This window comes from Cydia splendana, chromosome 14, assembly GCF_910591565.1.
Source record: "Cydia splendana chromosome 14, ilCydSple1.2, whole genome shotgun sequence".
Lineage (NCBI taxonomy): Eukaryota > Metazoa > Arthropoda > Insecta > Lepidoptera > Tortricidae > Cydia > Cydia splendana.
Window position 1 is genome coordinate 6,004,421 of NC_085973.1, and position 22,832 is coordinate 6,027,252.

General features: G+C 37.0%; 2 protein-coding genes across 3 annotated transcripts in view; one reads left to right on the forward strand and one right to left on the reverse strand.

The window, feature by feature from the left end:
* Positions 1-1,517: 1,517 nt before the first annotated feature.
* On the reverse strand, positions 1,518-12,457 carry LOC134797114 (dnaJ-like protein 60). Of its 2 annotated transcripts, XM_063769348.1 has the most exons (10): positions 12,308-12,457; positions 12,134-12,227; positions 11,690-11,850; positions 11,056-11,244; positions 9,656-9,758; positions 6,801-6,938; positions 5,819-5,887; positions 5,580-5,674; positions 1,977-2,067; positions 1,518-1,624 (listed from the first exon to the last, which is right to left on the reverse strand). In XM_063769348.1, the coding sequence occupies exons 1-10, from the start codon at positions 12,364-12,366 to the stop codon at positions 1,577-1,579; spliced, it is 1,047 nt and encodes a 348-aa protein (XP_063625418.1). In that variant the 5' UTR covers positions 12,367-12,457; the 3' UTR covers positions 1,518-1,576. The 2 variants fall into 2 exon arrangements, with proteins under 2 accessions (XP_063625418.1, XP_063625419.1); XM_063769349.1 differs by lacking the exons at positions 5,819-5,887; positions 6,801-6,938.
* A 1,532-nt stretch (positions 12,458-13,989) lies between these two features.
* Positions 13,990-22,832, forward strand: part of LOC134797112 (fasciculation and elongation protein zeta-2) — a 77,379-nt gene continuing 68,536 nt past the window's right edge. Inside the window, exon 1 of the mRNA XM_063769346.1 lies at positions 13,990-14,504. Within this exon, the coding sequence (XP_063625416.1) occupies positions 14,098-14,504 (407 nt within the window). The 5' untranslated portion in view covers positions 13,990-14,097. The remainder of the gene's footprint in view (positions 14,505-22,832) is intronic.

The following is a 22,832-nucleotide window of genomic DNA, read 5'->3' on the forward strand; positions in this document are numbered from 1 at the left end:
AAAAAATGGTACCATTTTACTTTTTTCCGAATAACTATCAACTTTTGGGTTATTTAGGTAGACTCAGAATCACGAGTACTATTGAATGAGACAAAGAAAAAAAGTGACCCCAGTTTTTCATGCAAATTTTGGGTGTCAGTTTTGTAACGGTCCATACAAAATGTATGTGAAAATGCGTTACAAAACTGACCTTTTTTGGGACATTTTTTTTTCTTTTTAAATCGACAGTCCTCGTGATTCTGAGTAGAAATAACCCAAAAGTTGATGGATTTTCGAAAAAATAAATGGTACACTATTAAGTGAAAATGCCCACCTATACCATTACACCGCCACAGTTGACCAATAACCACTCGATATAGAAACAGACATTTACGGCGGAGTGTTTATGGATTTTAGAATAAGTACTTAAATGAAAAATTTAACTGCCAGTTTAAATACTTTAAAACTCGCCTGAGGCGGAGTATTTTTCCTTTGTTTCATTATTATTTATGTTGTAATTTCGTATGCAGACGCCTCTGCTAAGTACCTATACTCTGTATCTTTAGGTATTTAAATAAAAGTAAACAAAATCTACCCTCAAATGGCTCCTTAAGCCAGTTGAGGGTAGATGAAAACATTACATGATCAAATAATGTAGGTTAAAGTCCGGTCGTTCAGTGACTGATCTAGGCTAGGTTTTGTATTTGGTTGGTTAACCAATAAATGTTATAACTACCCGAAAATGTACAAATTGTTTGTTTACTTTTATTTAAATACCTAAAGGTACAGACTATATGAAACTTCATCCCCTCGTAATGTCGCCATAAAATCAATCGGAATTCGAGACCTGACCTATTAGAGAAGTATTTTAGTATAATATTTGTACTTATGTACTTAATAGACGTTAAATTCGTAATGTTAAGGTTAGTAATAAGAATTTAGGTAAATAACATATTGAGTTATCATCTAAATGTAGATATTATTATTAGCCCATATACTAGGTTAAGTATTTTGCAGAACTACTTGTTGATCGACATATCCCCGCAACTTATAGTATACTTTTAAATTTAATACCAGTGAAAATGTGCTGCATAATAGGGAATATTACGCGAAACTCTGCGTAGGGGGCGCCACTACCACAATCCATCACGATCTGGGGGTCTACCGCGAAACAAGAAAATCGAAATTTCGTTATCTAACCTCTCTATCACTCTTGCATACTCGAGCGATAAAGAGGCAGATAACCAAATTTCAATTTTCGCGTTTCCCGACAGGCCCTTGTTAACAACCGCCTTGATGCATATCAATGTCATATTTTATTGTATGTGAAAACTTGTCAAAAAACAGTATAAGGCACAGTATGTATAAGTTACTCTATGGTTTACTAGGGGCCCTAGTGCTGCACTCTGGCGGCAGTCCTTTGCAGTAATAGTCCCTATTAGAATTCCCATGTCCTACGTCTATACTACAGGATAAGATTTTGAACTCCATTTAGGGCCTCACTCTCTATGAGATGGTTATAAAGCGAAACCAAGATGAATTTTAATAAATATTTAATTTACGTTAATCGTTATTATTTACATTTTACACTCACTAATTACTCGAACCAGGTTTCAATTTCAAACGCCAAACCCAGAGGATTTTTCTGAAAACATAAGTATGTGAGTCGTGTTTAATAGAATTGTAGTGTAACTCATACACTACTTACATACCTACATTAAAAAAAATCCTATTCCAAAGTTAGCTTAGAGTGGTATTCCACTTGTCCAATTTATTTGTCCAATGTTTATTTGCGTTTAATATTTTGATTAGTCAGAGAGTGAGACGCAATGCACATAGAGGAATTGGACAGGTGGAATACCAACCTTAAACAGACTCTTCCTCTTCGCACGAGGCCTAGGGATTTTCCGACTGCGGATGCCGGGTCTACACGTACGAAATTCCCCAAAGGAAGAGCCACTTAAATTCCACAGAGCTTGTATGCACATTGTACTTACCTTTATATTGCTTCTGAAAGAAGACGTGTACCAATCGCCCCCAGCATCCTCAGACAGCCCGTACTCTGTGAGGACCCGGTCCGCAGATTCCCTGCAATTTTTGCACGGTTATTAACCGAATAATATAGCCACCTAAGGCCCAAAGTCCTACCTATAGTACTTATTCAGTTCGTTGAAATTTAAACCATATTCAATTGGAACAGAGTCGCATTTGTTTTGTTTCGTTCAAGTTTCCAACAAAACCAAAATCAACTCTATTCCGTGCACTAAAGGTTCAAATTTCAGTGGCAAATTCTGGATTTTTCATTTGTATGGCTGGGCCTTGGGAGGATAGATAGCCATCAAAAAAAGGTACATCGTTTACAAAAGGTACAATGTCAGAAATGAAGAAGCCTTAGGCATACAAGTACCTATAACAAGTATTATTTTCTAAACATATAGTAAATTTAATTAGGTACAGTTACCTCACCTGCAATAATATGTTACTATTCGAAGGTCGCAAAAATATGTGACATGCTCTTATGACTCTACAAATAAGATCGTTAGATACCTATTTTTGTAGCCTTTGTTGTGTAACATATTATTGCAGATGACTGTATATGTATCTATACAACAAAATAAGGCCAAAAAAATAAGTAGGTACAGTCACCTGCAATAATATGTTACACAACGAAGGCCGCAAAAATATCTGACACGATCTTATTTGTAGAGCCAATGAGCGTGTCAAATATTTTTGAGGCATTTGAAGGGTAACATATTATTGCAGGTGACTGTACAAGAGACTTTTTTTCTGTCTTTGAGAAATAGGGTATTAACAAATATGCGTGTACTTACGAATATAAGTGCTGAAGACTTGCATAATGGATGTAGGTGGTTACAAATTTCGAGAATACAATAAAATAAAAATGTTCGGGATTTTTTTACTAATTAATGTACAAATATTCAACAATTTATTACAATATTTACAATGTAAGATTACAAAAATATTTGCATTCATTCCATGAGGTAGCTAAAAATATATTGATCTACTTACACTACTTAAGTACTGACTTGATTGTGTACTTCTATTCTTCATACGATAAAAGCGAAGAGAAATGTACAATACAACATTATCAAATATTTGCGCAAATTTTTTTTTATAAAAATTGTGTAAAAATGTTTCTGACGTCAGTATCTTGACTCGAAATAATGAAGTCATTTTCGCTAGTGGCGCCAACTGGTGAGCAGACTAATGATAACATATACGTGTGAAAACATAAACGACCAATAATCAACCTTAATCTCACTGTAATAAGGTTCATAATATTATCAGTTACTAATTTATGTTTCATTTTTAATGTTACATTGATTGAGCATTTGACTTAAAAATAAGATTGGAAATCCAATGACTATCAGATACAATATAACACTTTAAACTCTCGCGTTTTGTACACATATTTAATTACACAAACGGGTCTACCGCGATATAATTTCATTGTTTTTACCTTAAATTCCGACGTTTCAGCTGAGTTGCACCAGCCGTGGTCACAGAAAGACAAATGTGGTCTTTCCGTGACCGCAATGTTTTTTTTACATGGGAAACGAGAGTCGGCCGGAAAAATCCAGCCCTATTACTCTTTACCCTAAACCAGCGGTCGGCAACAAGCGGCCTCTCACTTGCGGCCCGCGAGCCCCCCTGGCTATTTTGTATGTAATATTGTCAAACAATGTCTGATAAAGTCACACATATTAACAAAAGTGCGGCCCGCGTCAACTTCCTTAACTACTATGTGGCCCTTGGCTGCTAAAAGGTTTGCCGACTGCTGCCCTAAACAGATACAATGTTGTTTTTGATCGGTAATATACGATTTTTTTTTATTTTACACAAAAATGAAAATATATTCGTGTACGTCGTTTTGTTCGAGACGAATTTGGCACATAGCTTTTATATTACAATGGTAAACTTATATTTATTCAAAACAAATTGTAAGACATGGCTTGGTCCTTTTTTCATAGAGAATTACAAAATGATATTGATATTACTATGAAATTCAATCAAAATGACAGACATGATGCCTTTATAAACAAATTAAAGTCATAATTGATTTACTAACAATTACAATTAACAACTGTGCGTCAAAAGTATTAAATCCAAAATGAAACAAGATATATAATACACAAATACATACAATAAGGCGTACCTAAGGTTAAATATCAAACCACTGAGCAATAACTATTTACTATAGAATAAATAAATACAATCACTTACAGCGAGCTGCAAAATTGCATGGACACATTATGAATTAATTCATTTATAAAATGGTCATGCAATTTTGCGGCTAGATGTACCTACATTAAAAAAAACATGGCTCTCAAACAGTTTCACCAGACAACATCTTGTGGACGAGTCAACATTTTGTAAGGATCAATTAGTTGCTGATGGGTGCTGAGAAAAGGTCTATGCCACTTTTTTTATTAGCCTACTTTGGTGTCCCACTGCTGGGCAAAATGCCACTAGTGAAACTAAATTTGAATATGATCTTATTTATAATTAGGTACAATAGTCTATCACAACTCTATACCATAGTCTAATAAAACATGGTCTTCCATTCCCAGAGTGACACGGGCCTACGTCACAACAACATGGCCGCTATATATAGCGCTATCGCATATTATCATATAGCGCTGTCGCATGATGACGTAGGTCCGTGTCAGTTAGGTGACCTAGAAAAGACGGGAATGGAGTACCAGGCGGAGTATATTATTATACCATGCTCTATACTCTTTTATTACCTACAAGATAAGTCCCGTACGGTTAACCACAAAATATAGGAGAACTGAAATAAAGGTTTTTGCGGTATACTATTACTTATCTATTTTATGTATGAATACCAGAAAAAACCGTCCAATTTTGACCTCGAGGCTCTTTGCCCATCAGACATCTAGAGTAAAATAGGAGTGTGAAATTTGTTAGACAATAGTAGCAAATATATAGACTACATAGTATTCAAACCACGAATAGGGTATTTGACTATAGTTCGTTTTTTTTAGCATTAGAAAGAACTTGATAGAAGGTAAGCGATCTTGGCAGGTCTTTTAATTGAAAAACGCTTTTTAAAAATCAGTTACTATTACTTATGAAAGCAGAAGAATATAAAAGATCGTATTAGATTCATAATTGTTACATATTTGCCGTAACTTATTTTAAAAATGTGTTTTTCAATTAAAAGACACATCAAGATTGTTTACCTTATTTCTAATGCTAAAAAAAACGAACTATAGTAGTCAAATCAGTTTCTTTTTTCGAACTGTCAAAACGATTTTGCTACTATGGATTTTATATCAAACACTAGCATGTGAGGTCACAATCAAATTACCTACTCTTTATAGTTTTATACGGGTTAAAAAATATAAATTGTGTCTAAATATAACTGTTGCCTTCGTTTTTTCTATTAATCTTCTGGTGCTTTATTTCATGCATGGCATTGCATGGTGAAAAATAATGTCTTTTCAATACAGTCAAATACCCTCCTGATATCGTAGAATTTTTATTTTTATCCGTTAAGGGCTAGTTTACTCTCGAGGCCAGAAATGGTGGGTTCCAGTGTGTTACAGAGTAATCACTTTTTCTCCGTAGCGAGCTCTTGCCCTAGCGACGCGGTGGCGACGGTGGGGTTCGCTCCGTTTACGATTTTCTCCAGCAAAAGACGTGTTTGTAACTAAAACAACAAATTATTATAAAAAAAACTTTACTTCTGCTTCGAATTAAATGACTGTCTTAAGATTGAAACTGTGTGATTTCTACTAACATTTAGAGCTACAATTTAAAAATTCTGCTACGAAGTAGTAATAATAATCAGTACCTCAACTTCGTCTTCTGGCTGAAGAACCTCGGCCAGCACGCTAAAGCTATCCTTGGACTCGGACTCGACCTTGACCAGAACAACACAAGTGAGAAACTAGCTCACTATTTCTGTTATAACCCCCTTATTCATTAACGTTTACTAAAGTTGACAAGCCGATAATAATCGTTTGTCCCTTTCCATGATACCCATACGTCGGAAAGGGACAAACGATTATTATCGGCTTGTCAACTTTAGTAAACGTTTATGAATAAGTCTCGGTTATATTGCAGTAGTTACCTAATGGACGCTGGTGCACAGAATAAATAATAGTACTACCGTACAGAAAGGACACTTCCTACAAAACCGAAGTTTGACATCGATTCAGGGTCGAATCATGATATCCCTTTCTAACTTATATTACCCTTTGGACTATTTAGGGTTGTCAAAATTCAAGTAATTATCTTATCTGTGGTCGTGTACGCAAAGGGACGTCAAGTTGTCTCAACCCTAATGCTCAGAGAAATACTGAGCCGAACGGAGCCGAGTTTGCCCGAAGTCAAGAGTGTCTCCCCACTGCCTGATATTTAATTGTATAAAGTAAGCACGAAGAATTTCGCCCATTGACCCACATGTTCCTATATCTATCGCAAGCGCATAATTATATTGCTGTCCCGGCGATGATGCCGGCGGTCAATGCCACTGTGTGAGAAGGACAACAATATAATTATGCGCGTGCGATAGAGATAGGAAACGGCGGGTCACTGTACGAAATTATTCATGCTTAGCGTCCTTACTTTCATTCTTAAAAAATAGATACGATCAAAGAATTTAACACACAATTTTGTGCCTTATCGTCATTGTAATAAAACATCAAAAGGAAAAGTTCTAATTGTCTTGATCGTGCATTACCAGTAACACACCCCGCAGACTTCCCAAAGTTTCTAGTCTCTCTCTACAAACAAATATCGTCCAAGAATACTTTACCTAATAATCTCCTAACCTGAATAGTCTCCATAGACTCCGGTAGGACAAAAAGATCTCCAAAAAGTTCTCCTAGATCGCCAAGGGGATGATTTGTATAGCTGGGGAGGGGCGCACTGACACTTTCTTGGACATTCTCACGCAAAACAGGCTCAGACTGAAGCAAAATTAAGAAAATTGTGGTAGCATATACTAGGAATCCTCTAGACGGAGTTTAGAGCAATCATTTCATGAAACCGATGCTGCCAAAAATACTGGGGTGCGGGGGACGAGGTGAGCGAGTCCCGTGCCGTGATTGGTCCGTTCAAAGACACGGGCGTCACACAAAGACACTTTGACTCGAAAATGGAGTAAAACTACCGTATATTTGTGGCAGAGGGGGTAGCGCTACTATGCTCAGTCTGGAGGATGTCTTGTCTGTGTGTGGTAGTTACTACTACGGGCGCAAATATCATAAATAAGATCTCCAAACACCAATGAGAGGATAAACGAGATTTTTTTCCTGTGGTTTATTTATTGTTTGACGTCAGCAAGATCTCAAGATGAAACAATGTACAGAATACCGCGCCGCTTATGGGGGTATATTTAGACGCCTCAGCACTTGTGTGAAGTCAACGTACTGATTATTACTCCTACTGTGTTAGCTTTACTGTTTATTTCTACCTGTTTAATATTTTTACTTTATGACAAACATAATGCCGGCTGTACACACTCGTCGAGAGCCACTCGCCGTTTCGGGAAATAACCGGCCTAATCGGAGAAGGGCGAGACGAGATGATTAAGAGCGAGACGTGATGGGATTAGTATTAGTATGTGCTTAAGGTGCTAACAAATTAGTCACGGATATTTTAAGAGACAATACATTACATTAAAACAATTAACTTTTAACTGTAATTAAGGAACCTTTGTATATCATTTTTTTGTTTTCATTTACCGAACAAAAAAAAATTATAATTATTTTTTTAAATAATCACCCCTATTATGTACTTGTCAAGATGTTTAACACTGTCTGTCATGTCACGTCACGTCAAGTTTAAAAAAGTTCTAGAATGTCTAAAGAGCTAGGTCTCATTTAATCATCTTATTGACAGGGTGTTTTAACGTAGCAAATTTGTTTCCTAGTTATCTCCAAAAAAACATAACAAAACCAATGGTGTTTTATACTTAAATGTACTCCGAGAACCGAGTACTTATCAGCTGTAAAAATATCCGTGACTAATTTGTTAGCACCTTATATATACACAGTACCTACACACCAATACTCGCCAGTGGCGGATTTCCCTTAAGGCCCAGTAGGCCCGAGCTTAGGGCGGCCAGATATTAGGGCCATTAGGAGCGACAGTCTATATGGTGGGTCCTGAGAAAGGGGCAGCTAGTATTTATTACAGGGCCTGGGGCCTAGGGTTAAAGACTGCAAATCCGCCACGCACTGGTACTCGCCCTATCCCAGCCGGCCTAGCCAAGGTTACAATCGCTAGCTTCGACCCCTCCGTCCACTAAAATCCGTTTGGTAGGATCCGTTATGGATCCAAGTGGACGTTTTGTGCATTCAGATCTATCAATGGATTTGAGTAGACTTTATTGAGGACTAGGATCCAAACAGATTATGTTGAACCAAAAAGTTTCCTAAAATCCATCAATGGATTCATGTAAACTATTTACAACCAGCGATCCTTAGATGGATTTTAATAAACTTTGATTTCGAATATAATCCATCGATTGAGTCATGTAAATTTTAAATAAATAGGCTGTAAACTATTAACTTATAAACGGTTACAAACACTCATTATCATTATTTTATACACACATCATCAGCCTATATAACGTCCCACGGCCCAAAGCGGGTTGGGGACTTCACATACAAATCCTTCTTTCCTTCTTCCTCGCGTTATCCCGGCATTTTGCCACGGCTCATGGGAGCCTGGGGTCCGCTTAACAACTAATCCCAAGAATTGACGAAGGCCCTAGTTTTTACGAAAGCGACTGCCATCTGACCTTTCAACCCAGAGGGGAAACTAAGCCTTATTGGGATTCACATACAAATCGGTTCACTCATTTAGGAGCAACGGTGCCATGGACAGACACACAGGTAAACTCACAGACAGACACACTTAGCGGTCAAACTTATAACACCCCTTTTTTGCGTCGGGGGAATAGTTAGGGACCGTTAATTGATCTTTGTAGGTTCGGTACAGGCTTAGAGGATATAACCAAACGGAGTAGCCATTAACGGGCGTTCCCCTCTGTCGAAAATAGGCGGCCAATGGTCAAGCACATTGTATGGACTGACGTTTATCTGACATGGCTATACTGACGTTACGCATACATTTGACGTGCATGACGTTCCCCTCCCCCGCTAAAATCGGCAGACTGTTTTGTACCGAAAATCACAGACATGGCGTCTCCGTTTGGTTATATCCTCTAAGGGTACAGGTAAGTTTTGAAGTCTATTATACTACATTGATGGGTCTGAGTATAACAAGTGTTCAATAAAATCCATTGATGGATCAGCGTAAATATTGGAGTTTCTCAAAATCCATTGATGGATCCAAATGTACAAAAAGTCCACTTCAGCACGTTGTGGATTCTAGTGTCCAATAAATCCGTTCAAATCCATTGATAGATCTGAATGCACAAATCGTCCACTTGGATCCGTAACGGATCCTACCAAACGGATTTTAGTGGACGGAGGGGCTTCGACAACGAAACGCTTTGTGTCTCTCTATCACTCTTCCATATTAGTGCGACAGTGACAGTTGCGTTTCGATCGCTACGGAGCGTAAGCGATTGGCATGTTGGCTACGCGGCCTGGGTCTCTCGGTGAGTGTGTACAGCCAGCATAAAATCCGACAATATAAAGAATAAGATTGATACCTCATTTCCATTTTCTTGAGCTGCTGCACGAACCTTATCCAGCTCTTCAGCCGCTATTCGAGACTTCTCATTTATATTTTCTTGGTGTAATAGAAATGAATGCCTGGAAATTCAAATGAATACTTATTATTTAATTGTCATGAATGGGATCGTTTTCAAGAATCGAAGAAGAAGATCGTCTTGAAAACGCTAATCAGTAAAAAAGTCAGGAATAAAATGGGAATTTATGCCCAAGTAATGTACTCTGTTTTTCACATCGATTGCGGGGAAAATATAGGTACAGAGGGCCTACCGCGAAAACCGAAATTCATAAATTGCGGAGATCTTTCTCTTTTACTTCAATGAAGGCGTATTTAGAGTGACTGAGAAAGATGCCCGCAATTTGCGAACTTCGATTGTCGCGGTAACAACCCTGAAATATCAAATATTTAAGATTATTTTACCGTATGCCGGTGCTGCAGCAGTGGCACTTGACATTTAGTATGGCAGGTGCAGGACTTTTATTGCTAAGTTGATAAGGGTCGTAATAGATGTTTTTACTTTATGCACTACAGCATAAAAAACAACTTCATGCCACTTTCGACTTAAACACCTACTTTATGAGCATGAGAGTAAATATTAACAGTCCCAAAACTATAAGACTGTTATGTTTTTATTACAGACTTCTAAAGCCACCAAAAGCTTACAGAAAAAGAAGCCCTCGACTGTTTTTTAAATTATACGAAATACATAATAGGGGCTATTCATAAATTACGTCATTTCAAATTAGGGGGAGGGGGGTCTGGACATCGGATGACGGTAGCATGAAATAGGTGGAAATGGGGTCATTTGAAGCATGATTTTTGGATGATTATAGGGGGGGGGGGGTCCAAAATCGTCAAAAATCGATGACGTAATTTATGGACAGCCCCATAGATAATTGAAAATCATAAAAATCATTCAATAAATAACTATTTTTCAGCCCCCCACATAGTAAAACCTAATTAATATAACATCTCAAACAAATACACATTACCAAATATAAACGCCCGTACTCCTAGCGAGGACCGACTGACCCTCACCACATAACAATATGATTTTAAAAAAGCCAACAAAGTATGTACCAAATTGAAGTAAAATGTCCAAAACCCAATTTTATATTGTCAGAGGTCAGAGATACTTCTGGGTCAAAATTCTTTTCGTTGTCTTGTTTTTTGCCCCCTAAAAATGTGACGGAGTGGAGCTTTTTGTTTTGTATGGGGTAAAACTTAGTTTTTAATTCTTCTCAAGAGAATTATAATCTACAGATAGAAAGACATGCAATAGCACTTTGATAAAAGACAAAAATAGAAGAGTGACAGAGTTGACAGAAACGAAAAAAAATTAGAACTGAGTAATTAACATAAAAATCTAGAGCTCACCTGATAACATACATCTGTATAACAAGACCAATAAGCCCAAAGCCGCAGCAGATCATGATGATCATGTAATTTGGCATCTTCTTGACGCCAGACACACCGTAGTACGACTTCTCCTTTCTTGGTTGCTGTCTGTTGGTCTGGGTGTTTTGGTATTGGTATTGGTATTGGTAGGAAGGGTTGTTGCGCAAGCTGGAAATTGTTATGGTTGGTTAATATCTTCTACTTTTGTTTAGGTAGTAGGATAAAGTACCTACGTCAGAAAGTCATATTGTTTTGAAAAGCCTTTGGATTTCTTACCAAAAGCCACTGCCACATTGTTACCACTTAGGTAATACTTTAAATAGAAACCTGCTATGAAAATTTGTTGTATCTATAGTTTTTCTGCAATATTGATGAATTATCAGTTAACAGTCGCACGAACCCGCCACTAAAAAGCCATTCCCATGCAACAAAGCTACGCCCGTATTTAAATATACAAAGTAAATAGAGTAAGTACAAGTTCTGGGAGGCCGGGTATGGTTGTCTCAGAGGTTGATTGTCACAGTGGCCATGATAAGCCACAGAGTGAACGAAAATATTTCTACTCGCTCCAATTTATTTTTTTTGCAATTTCTAATTGCAAACAAATACTCACTTCCAAGGGACATGTGTTCTTTGAACATAGGCAGATTGATTGCTCCTATAGAGAATATCATACTGTGCCCGACTACTGGGCTTCCCGAGCACATTGTACGCCTCCACAATGCTAACAAACCTCTCCTGAGCTTTGGCATCCTTGTTCTTGTCTGGATGGTACTGGGAACAATACATAAAACAATAAGTTGTCTACCTAATATAAATATTAGTTATAAATAATAAATGGTTGAATAAATAAATAAATGATTGGTAATAACGGTTGGTTGGTGGAATGGTGGGCAATGGTTGACTGGTAGAGAATGCCTTAAGGCATTAAGTCCGCCATTTGTACTTTATTTGTTATATTGTGCAGTAAAGTTTAAAATAAATTATTTTATCTCGGCCCACGGTAGCTTTATCTGTTACGACTAACATCGATTACGAAACTACATAAAAGACATACTTCCTTGCTCATCTTAATAAATGCTTCTTTGATTTCTTTGTCTGTACAGTTTCTACGCAGTCTGAGAACATCGTAAGGGCACTTTTTGCTTAAGCTGAAATAATAAAGTAAAAAGAAACATCATGATCAAACCAATCAAAATCAAACCAAAATATTTTTAACATCAAATCTCACCTGTATAACCTCGCGTAACAATTTAATGATTTTAGAGCAATCCGATTAAACAGAAACATAACTGCTATGGACTTAATTTCATATTTAGCATGATATTAGATTTTTGGAAAAAATACCATTTTATTTAATTTTGAAGTTGTCAGTGTTACATATGAAAGTTATGAAATATTGAAATGTCACATTGACATTAGTGACAGAAAAATAATTTTCGTTCAGATACTGACACGATTTTACCCTGCGTCAACTAGCATAATCGTAGATAAATGTTTTTGACATGTTTTTGTACCGTAGAAAAATTGAGAAACGTTGCTATCTTAGTTGGAATTGCAAATCTGTTAGTTTTTACTTAAGAAAGTGTTGTTTTGTAAGATTTACCTCCGATTTTTACTAACTCGAGAATTACTGCGAGATTTTTCTTTGGTATCTGAACGGTTTCATGCTATTCCAAACGCCGCCATGACGTCGGTTTCAAGAGCGGGTTTGTGTTCGTATAATGAACTCTGACGGTTAGATTTAATCTTGTTAGATTTTTGAGTGTATTCGGAACAGTAATAAACTATAAACTAACAAATAACCTTGACGTTAATAAAGAAGTTAAAGTAAGGACGCTAAGCATGAAGAATTTATCCGAAAACTAATTACAAACTCTTTTGATAGAAGGAGTTCACTTACCTATTATATCAACAAAACATACTGAGTGACATACCTATTTGCCTTGATGCACCAATCAAAGAGAATATAATCACTACGCACCAATGCTTTCTGACTTCTGACACATAACATGTCTGACACTATGCATAGAGTGACTAGTAAGTATGTACATTAGCAGCATGAATCTAGTGGCTCCTCTTCACGTTGGGCCAACGCCAACGCCAACGAGGGACGCATTTATGCGTTAGAGGGAGCAAGTGATATTGCTATCTATACCGCATGGCTGCGTCCCTCGTTGGCGTTGCCGTTGGCCCAACGTGAAGAGGAGCCATAGGATATAACTGGATCTGGCATGAGTGGTGGGGGTAACTGACAGAACAGGATAGTCTTATGTATCTTTCAGTAGGAGTACCTATATAGCAGCGAAAGAGCTATTATTGTTTGTCCTTGTCACAGTCTCACATTTTATTTGTTCCCCACCTTTTTTTTAGTATGGATAATGGTGGGCAACAAATGAATTCGACCAATCACAGTGTCGCATTTGCATATGTTTAGTCCCTCACGGAGGCACGCGTATACCACTTCTATACGATCCTACCTTCTATGATTAGCAGGTATGTTATTTTTGATTTATTAACTAAAATGTTTATATTGTTTACTAAAAGGCTTGTCAAAAGTGGTCTTCGCTTATTGTTAAGTTTAATGCTAGGTATTTAGAATGCCTATTTGTATACCTACATACGATTGTGTTAAATACCAATTAGAAAATAAACGGAGTTCTTCGCTAAACTTCGAGATCCTTAAAAGTTGGTGTAACGAAATTTGTGGAATCCCTGTCCAATTAATAATTCTTACTGGATTTCCTGAGGCAATACACCGGGTACCTAAGAGTTGTCTCAAGAACAACAAACAACTTTTGGCAAGTGAAATGTTTTAGGCACCTACCTACTTACTTCCCTAGACCTAGGACTTGCCCAGACCTCTGGCGAAGAGGACGCGTTCGTGAATCTAGTAGGGTCAAATTGGGGTGGCGAGCTTCATTGTGTCGCGGTCGGAGTGTACCGTATACACAGACTGTAGCAGTGTTATACATCGACGTCAGTGTTCGCGCGGAACTCAGCGCGGGTGGACGTACGGTCATGCGAGAAGCGGCTACGGGCAGGATGGCCGAACTCGAGTTCGAAGCGCCGCTCGCGCAAATCGAAGACGCCGACGACTGTCTGTCCACGGCGGACTACCCGCATAAAACTATCAACGGCAACGACATCCACATAAACAACATCAAAAACTTAAGTGAAATTATCAAAATGAAAACCGACTCCAACAAAATAAACGATAACGACGAACCTAAACCGGTGAAGTGCAAAGACAATATGCAAAACGGGGAAGGTGACAATTTCACGGAGACTTTCTCAGGGTCCCTTGAAGACCTGGTGAATACGTTTGATGAGAAGATCACAAAGTGCTTCGGGAACTATGAGGAGAGCGTCGAGAAACTAGCGCCGGTGCAAGTTCGCTCGCAAGAAGAAATAATGAACGAATGCCAGTGAGTATTCATTGGTTTCATTACCACCTAATAAACACTTAATTAGAGCGTGTAATTATGACATCATCATTACAGTCATACGCAAAAATACCGCCTACGCGAGTGCGGAACAGTGCAATTATCATACATGCAGCCTCTTAAAATTGTTATCAGTTGAAACGTAACGTGTGAATCAAAATATTCGTGTGAAAAAACACACGGAAAAAAATAAAGGGAAAAGGGCGGGCTTTGCGCATGGCGTTAGTGACCGATCGATCGGCTTGGCGGGGGTGCGTTCCGGAGGGTGGCGATGACGCATCGTACTACAACCCCCTGGCCCACTTGCACCCCTGTGTTATGGCACGCGACTATACACTTGCGATTTGACACATTATGACATCTAAACGCTGTTGTTATAACTACCCAAATGACGTTTCGAAATGTCAAAGTTAAAATAAAAGTATAATCCCCCTACCGCCACATCATACCGATTTTGGAAAGTACCTACCTATAAAATCGTAAAACTAACAACATTTCAAATTTTACTATTATATATATAGGTTTTACTTTTACTACCTAATATTATAAAGAAAATGCATAAATAAGCAAATAATGCATTAAAAAAAAACGAAATTTAATAAAACAGTAATAAATATATATTGATAATTAAATTTAAATTCAACCCTGACGCCGCTTCCATAGCGTTCAAAATAGTTAGGAACGAGTGTTCATTAAAGCTGATTTGGACGCGAAGACCAAATAAATAAATAGTGTCGAATGTCATCCAATATGACAAGTTGACCGCGATCAGAATTGTAATGGTCCGTCAACACTCCATTAACACAAATAAACAATCATTATTCATTACAAAGTCTAAAGATGTGAAACCTAGCTAGATAGAGATAAGAATCATTATTGCTACAAATTTAAATGTGAAGTTAGTTCATTTGAATTTTAATTAGATCAGCAATTTCTTATTTTAGTCTAATCACAATCAGTTCATCATCTAAATAAAATAAAAACGTTTGATTGTTGTTGTAATTCATTAAATAACATCGGTTGTATGCGTGCAGTTTGCAAACACAATAGGTATGTAGAAAAAACATTTAAGTGGAAAAATTACTGCCCTAGGTTGGGTTGGGTGAGACTTGAACTCACGGCCTCTGGATTAGCCGACGTTTCTGCTTGTTAACACGTTCACTGCGGCAAGCCAAAACCTTTACCTAAAATGTAGTGCGTTACGAGGTCTAATCCGCCCCGTAGTGGTTTACACCTTGGTGCGTTACGGGTATAAAAGTGCCCCGTACACCCAAGTCTCTTAAAACTGCTATAAAGTCCTGAAATATTTTATTATATAATTTTTTTTCTGACAAACTTAAAGAGTATGAAATTAACTACGTCATGTTCCCTTCGCACGTAGATACGATAAAAACGCATGAAATTATAGAGAAATGAAAGGACGGGGTTATTTTCTCCCCGTATCGCACTAAAATTGAAAAACTACGGGGCTTAGCAAACCCCGTAACGCACATACCTTATTTATGTCGGTAAATCAATAGTGATGGGAAATAAAACAAACGATATTTTAGCGCTTACTATAGTAATAACTAAATATCGTTTTTCAGATTGAAAGCTAAAGTTTTAATATTAAAAACGGCACTTTCGGACACAACATGTCTGGCACTGATTGGTGTCAAAATTGATTACTGAGCAGCAGTCAACAATACGTAACATTCAGTGATATGATTATGTCGTGAAGTATAGTTACTTGTTCTAAATTATACCAATTGTTAACTACATTATTTTTGCAATAATACCATTCTAGCATGCGTCCCAAATGCATTATTTTTAATTTACCGATAAGAAGTCTTGCAATGCTGACTGCACTAGTGACTTTGTGGTCATAACCCCGTACGGGCCAGCTAAAATCTATACGGGGTTCACTGGAACCCGTATCGCACTAGAAGGCAAAATTTGTTCCCTGGTCGGTACGGGGCTCCTGAGACCTCGTATATTCTGAATATACCACTTGGTTATACTTTTGACAAGAAACTCAAATGTATATTTGTTTTTATCGTAGTCATAAAAATATCCAAGATACAGCTTCCGCACCAGCGAGTAGACACGATTTTTAGCCTCCGCACTGAATGATGACATCGTACGGGGTTCAAAAGCCCCCGTAACGCAGTGAACGTGTTAAAAATATTACAATATGTAGAATAAGCGACACGTAAATAAAAGACGACCATGTTTTGTTATTGCATTAGTTTAGCCCACTTAGCACTGAGAAAACCTAAACGTACCTTAACATTCTTTAAATTAGAAGGTACAAGTACCTACTGCAATATCTGCCAAAATTTTAAATTTTATACCAGTGGTTATTATCCTGGTTGTAGGTATTAACCATAATTACTAAGGTCCATAAAACACATTTTACAGACCCATAAAACAATTTTAACTGCGAATACCCCAGCCATCACCCAGTTTGAAGGCCATGCCATTGCCATTACTTTCTTTTCCCAAGCAGATATAAAAATTACAGAATTCTCCCCATTGTATTCAAGAATAGGAAAAAGTTTACTCTTGTTCGCAATATGCAGGGAGTCTGAGATGATTAATAAATTGATTGTTGTCGGCATTGTTATCATTGTCACATTGTTTTTAGTTTTTCCGTTTGTTTACATGCAATACGGTTACATACAATTTGTTTATGAGCTCATGTAATTATTTCATCTCACCGATATTATTCTAGCCAATCGCAAAAATTATAGCAAAATATGCGAAAACGGTTTAAACATCAGGTCACCGCGAGATAAGATGTTATTTTTATATTTTTATTGCAGTCGTTGGATAATAATGTGTAAGCAGATACCTACATGAAGTCATCCCAGAATCACAGAAACGGATAAGAACAGCGTTCATTGTAAGCGAAATCCAATTTTGTGTCAAGTAACTTTTGGACTCGATCCAGGTGACCTGGATGTCTGAAAGTAGGGGATACATTAAATTTAAAAGCGATCCGCAATGATGCTCCCCTGCTGCGAATGAGTGAGCAGGCAAATTGGATCCACAAGCCGCAATTGGCACAAAAATAAAAGTATAAAAAAACCGGACAAGTGCGAGTTGGACTCGCCCACCGAGGATTCCGTACTTTTTAGTATTTGTTGTTATAGCAGCAACAGAAATACATCATAATCTGTGAAAATTTCAAGTCTCTAGCTACGCACGGTTTATGAGATACGGCTTGGTGACAGACAGACGGACAGCGGAGTCTTAGTAATAGGGTCCCGTTTTACCCTTTGGGTACGGAACCCTAAAAAAAACACTCTCTTCGCAAATAACATGACGTGGCCTCGCATAATACCGAACGACAGGTGCGCACACTGATTCCTTTTGTGATTTTTGTAAGAGGATATGCAGGACGGGCTAAGAGGCAGATGTCAGCGGCACCTTGCGTTCAATATTTAAATTTTATAGCCGAATATTTAATGGGCATGGGCACCTTATTTATACCTGTGGCGAACTTAGCCATATAGGTATACAGCTAGTAATGGTACCAATTATGAAACACTTGAGAGAGAAAAAAATACTTTTTTTATGATATTTTGATACCTTTTTACATATAGATATATTGTGACTACATAATCTATCTAAATATCAATTTATAGTCTGACTGAGTAACTACGAAAATTATTCTAATTGGTCAGCAGTTGATATGATAATCAATTGCATGTGACTCCATTGTTATTCAATACACAATTTATTAGGTTCCGCTCAAAGACCACCTCCAAATTTTATTGGTATCTTTCGTTTGAAATATTCGCGAATATAGGTTCTAAAAGCAAGTAATAAACGAGAGATTGATTTGAAATAATTACCATTTTGAAGTCATCGTTACTTTCTATTTTGTCTATTATTGTGCGTGATTTGCGTAAAACGGAGTTGTTTGTCAGCCATTGTTATGCACGGGGGTCTTGCGGTGGGACTGGCACACGCCGCACGCCCATGCCGATGCACTCTCTGGTGAATACTCAATGAGCTTTGTATTATCTATGGACATAATTGACGTCATCATTGGTCATTATGCAGTTTTTTCGCAGAATTGTCAGAAATGTACGAGCTGGAGCCCAGTCAATCAGTCAGTCAGATAAACTCTTCACATATCTTAATCCGAACCCTAAATCCTAAAGATGTACCTAACCGAAAGTAGGCTAGGGTAACCTAAGCATCCTAAAAAGTACCCTAATAAGAATAGTGTAAGTAACTGCAACTAACTAGGAACTTAAATATTTTTTTCTCAAACAACATATTTCTGGTTATTTTTGGACATGTTTTCGCCCAACTATTTAATAAATCGTATTTTTGTCTGTCCTGAAAAGTTCCTAAAATGCACATAGCGGAATTGGCAATCTCATAGACGATTTTTGGATATTTAAGGTCCTAGTTAGGGTGCTCGTTAGAACGACTGAATTAAGGGTGTGTGAAGCGCGCAGCATGCGTGTTATTCATTTCGAATCAAATACTGGTTTGATATCACTAGCTATCAATTATCTACTATCTGCCAATAATTTTCAGCATTGCGTGTGTTAGTCTGACCTTACGTTCGCGTGCCCAATCCTAACGGTTAGCAATTACAAAAAACCGTTTTGATTACCAAACACTTAAATGGTTTTAATAAAATCATATCGTCTTAATACCCCAGTAAGTTAATTGGTTTAGCCTTAGCTTTCTAAAGAGTAAAATTGATCGTATCTGGAGATATATCGTTAAATCTCGTTGAGAGGTACTACATATTAGTCTAATTATTCTGTTTTAACTAGCCGTTTTTCTTACCAAAGGGTCTTTGTCACTATGAAGACTTTTCCCGTATTAAAATACAATCTCTATACTTAGTTATTAAAAAGGTATTCGTTGCTTGGTTTACCTATTGTTATATTTCTGTTTTGGTACCTACTTTTGGTCTGCTTATTATTATTGAATTGTATATATATTTATTTACGGATTTGGACTTAAGAAAGATAATTTCATTACGTTCTTGTTTCTGTTACCTATTAAATACAATTAACTACTGACGTGACGTGTGATTTTTGTATGGGAATCGAAATTTCCCATTTCCAAAATGAATGTTTCCTTTGTTTCCCATGAAATTTTCCTGAAATTTTCGATAACTTTTCCAACTTTTTGGAAACTTTTCGCAACTTGCACACCTGTAAGTAGAATCGTTCGTTTCGAACTTGGGGGTGATTTCAGTGTGTCTCTTTGTCTTCCATCATCTATATCCTTAGAGCATTTAGTAACTGGAGACACCTTGGCTATCATTTTCTGTACAAAACAGCCTGCCGATTTTTGCGGGGGAGGGGCACGTCAAATGTATGGTTATTTCTACATGATTTGTACGTAACGTAAAATAACCATGTCAGATAAACGTCAGTCCATACAAAAGTTTGCACAATTGTGCAAGGTTTTCGGCAGAGGGGTAACCTCTTAAAGGCGACTCCGGTTATTAAAATGCTCTATGTCTATCTCGTCTCCCTCACGTCTGTCACCTTTACCTAAAGCCCTTCACATTTGGGTATATCTGAATATAAAATTAGCCTTGTTCAGAATATCTGCAACTAGTAAAAATAACTATTAAAGTACAAGAGCCCTCCAGTGCCGTAATTTGCAAGTTATCAGCCGACGGAAGTGCGGCCTAGATGTAGGAATTAGCATATACCTACCTCGCTTCAGCCTTATTTGCATGTCTACCGGCTTCAACTGAAAGAGGCTTACCAGCCAAGTTTGCATTTTGTCTTTTATTTTAATTAAGAGGCTTTTAATGAATAAAATGTAAGCATGTTCGCAGATGCGACGTACCTACTAATCGATCGTTTACAGAAAATATACGATACCTAGGGCTAACACAGATGCGGTTATATGAAGGTATCTTACCTATTTCTCTAAAATAAAAATATTCTTACCGATAAACAATTCTATTTTATAGTAATTACACCAGGTTTGTTGATAGTTTGAAAACTCAATCTACCAATTCATTCTTAAACTGCATAAAATATATAGATGACTCTTTGCAATAATTAAAATATTATGCATTCTCAAAGATTCATGATTATAAGATTATGACCAAACTTCGAGCAGATATAAAGATATAAATATCAAGACCAATGGGTGCTTAGGCCTTTATCATTTATGCCGTTGCGAGGAGCATGACTTCACATTTAGTGCTGCACTTTCTTTCCTACTTCCTACACGACTGTATTCAGTAAAATTTTATCTATTTAAAACATTTTATTTGCCTACAAATGTGAAACAAAATCAGTACAGCATTTATTGCCTTTGAATGTAAACTAATATCTGCTGGCTTTGGACATCAACATATTTCTATACTTAAATGGATGTGATTATGTCTTCCCCTCTTATTTGCGTTCTTTTCCTTTACATTGAGTTCTATAAATTAGTTATACTATTAATTATCTTGATACTCTTGCTGTATCAAATTCAGATTCATTCGTTGAGCAGGAAAGACTAATATTAATGTTTTATCTATAGAAAAAATATAAAAGCTAGCGTGTATACGATTTTATTAGTCAATCAGCATACCCTCGTGAGATCTAATAAAGATACAACGGGTAAATTACCTGCATGGGCTGCTAATTAAGAGAACATATAAGACTATAAAACTTCATTCAGATGCCTTTCCCTGGAATGCATATATGTAATTAAGTACTCGTATTTATCAACATAAACATTATGATACCACGGGGACAACGCCGTCCTCGAAACGTCGGAGGTAAATCTTAAAACTTAAATACACGATTAAGTCCCGTTGTGCAGTTTGATAATATAAACATTATGAATATTGAGACCAGTTTCCTGAGAAGGGAAGTTTAATGAAGTACTTCAATTAAATAAATTTTAAGAAGATAATGTGTGATGTAAAAGAATACAAATGGAATGCTTAGCTCTAGGCACTCTAGGGGAAACATATAGTAATTTCAATTTCAGGATACATAAAGTTTGAGGGTCAAAAACAAAACTGTGTTCGCGTCTTTCCTGTAGACATACACAAGAGTTAAAGGCTAAAAAGGTTAATTTTCTTATTTAACCCTTATCCACGTGAAAAGGTCCTCCTTTTATTCAGAGAACTGTGATAAAATCATTACTTACATGCCCACAAGCTGTTAACTATTGCTCACAGGAGAGAAAAATGTACAGTTCGCGCGAACACGCTAGTTTTCTCTCCTGTGGGCAATAGTTAACAGCTTGTGGGCATGTAAGTAATGATTTTATCATAGTTCTCTAAATAAAAGGAGGACCTTTTCACGTGGATAAGGGTTAAATAAGAAAATTAACCTTAATAGTCCTTAACTCTTGTGTATGTCTACAGGAAAGACGCGAACACAGTTTTGTTTTTGACCCTTGACACTAATCGTTTACCGCTAAACTATTCAAATACATATACGAAACTGTAGTAACTGTATGTAGTTTAAATATAGGTATGTAACATACACAAAAAAGTAGGTAGGTATTTGCAAAGCATGTAAAGTTTTACAATGTTCAGCTGGTTCTTTTAAGCTTTAATACAATAATATTTGTATGAATGTATGTAACAATCCTAGTAGGTACTTTATTGAAACTTTGTTTCTTTCATGTTGGTTATACTTACCTTTAAGACTTTACCTACGATTTCACTAAAGTAGAGTTCAATGTTCAATGATCGCGAGAAGCTCTAATTCCACATTCATTATAGGTACATCTTGTAAATATTTATGAAACCCAAAACTAAATAAAGAATGCTATTTAGTTTTGGGTTTCATAAAGATTTACAAGATGTACCTATAATGAATGTGGAATTAGAGCTTCTCAGTCATCTCACTAATGATAAAACTTGTGCATTCCAAGATTTCCAAGTTGACTGAGGTGAAAGCTCGATGTTATCTTTAGCCCATAACGAGTCTATAATTGTAAAGATCAGGCATAGACTGAAGCGGTGCGATTCCCACGCGTAGGGACATCGACCCGGCATTCGCGAAGTCTACCCACATAACCCGCATCTTAGTTGTAGCAATGACCTTTACGTGAAAGAAACATAGTGAGATAATAGGATCCAGGTTTCTCAGGTGTGCAGAATGGGTGCATGGGGGCTGGCTAGACGTTGAACATAAAATATAATGGACGAAAAAACACTGCAAGATCCAAATGAACCGCAGTTATTATACAGGTTGTTTAAAATATAAGCCATAATCTTCGATGTGAGTATGTACGTAGGCAACTTATATTGAACAACTTTTTTATGGGAGCCATTCTCGAAAACGGAAGATAAATTTACCAAATCAAAATTCGCAGATATAT

Bases quoted from the DNA above. Each gene is read 5' to 3' on its own strand.
- LOC134797114 (XM_063769348.1), bottom strand. From the start codon at position 12,366: ATGTTTCTGTTTAATCGGATTGCTCTAAAATCATTAAATTGTTACGCG. The intron at 11,851-12,133 runs GTATGTCTTTTA...TATTGTTCCCAG, and splicing joins TTATTAAGATGAGCAAGGAA to TACCATCCAGACAAGAACAA. The intron at 2,068-5,579 runs GTGATTACTCTG...CAAAAATTGCAG, and splicing joins GAGCTCGCTACGGAGAAAAA to GGAATCTGCGGACCGGGTCC.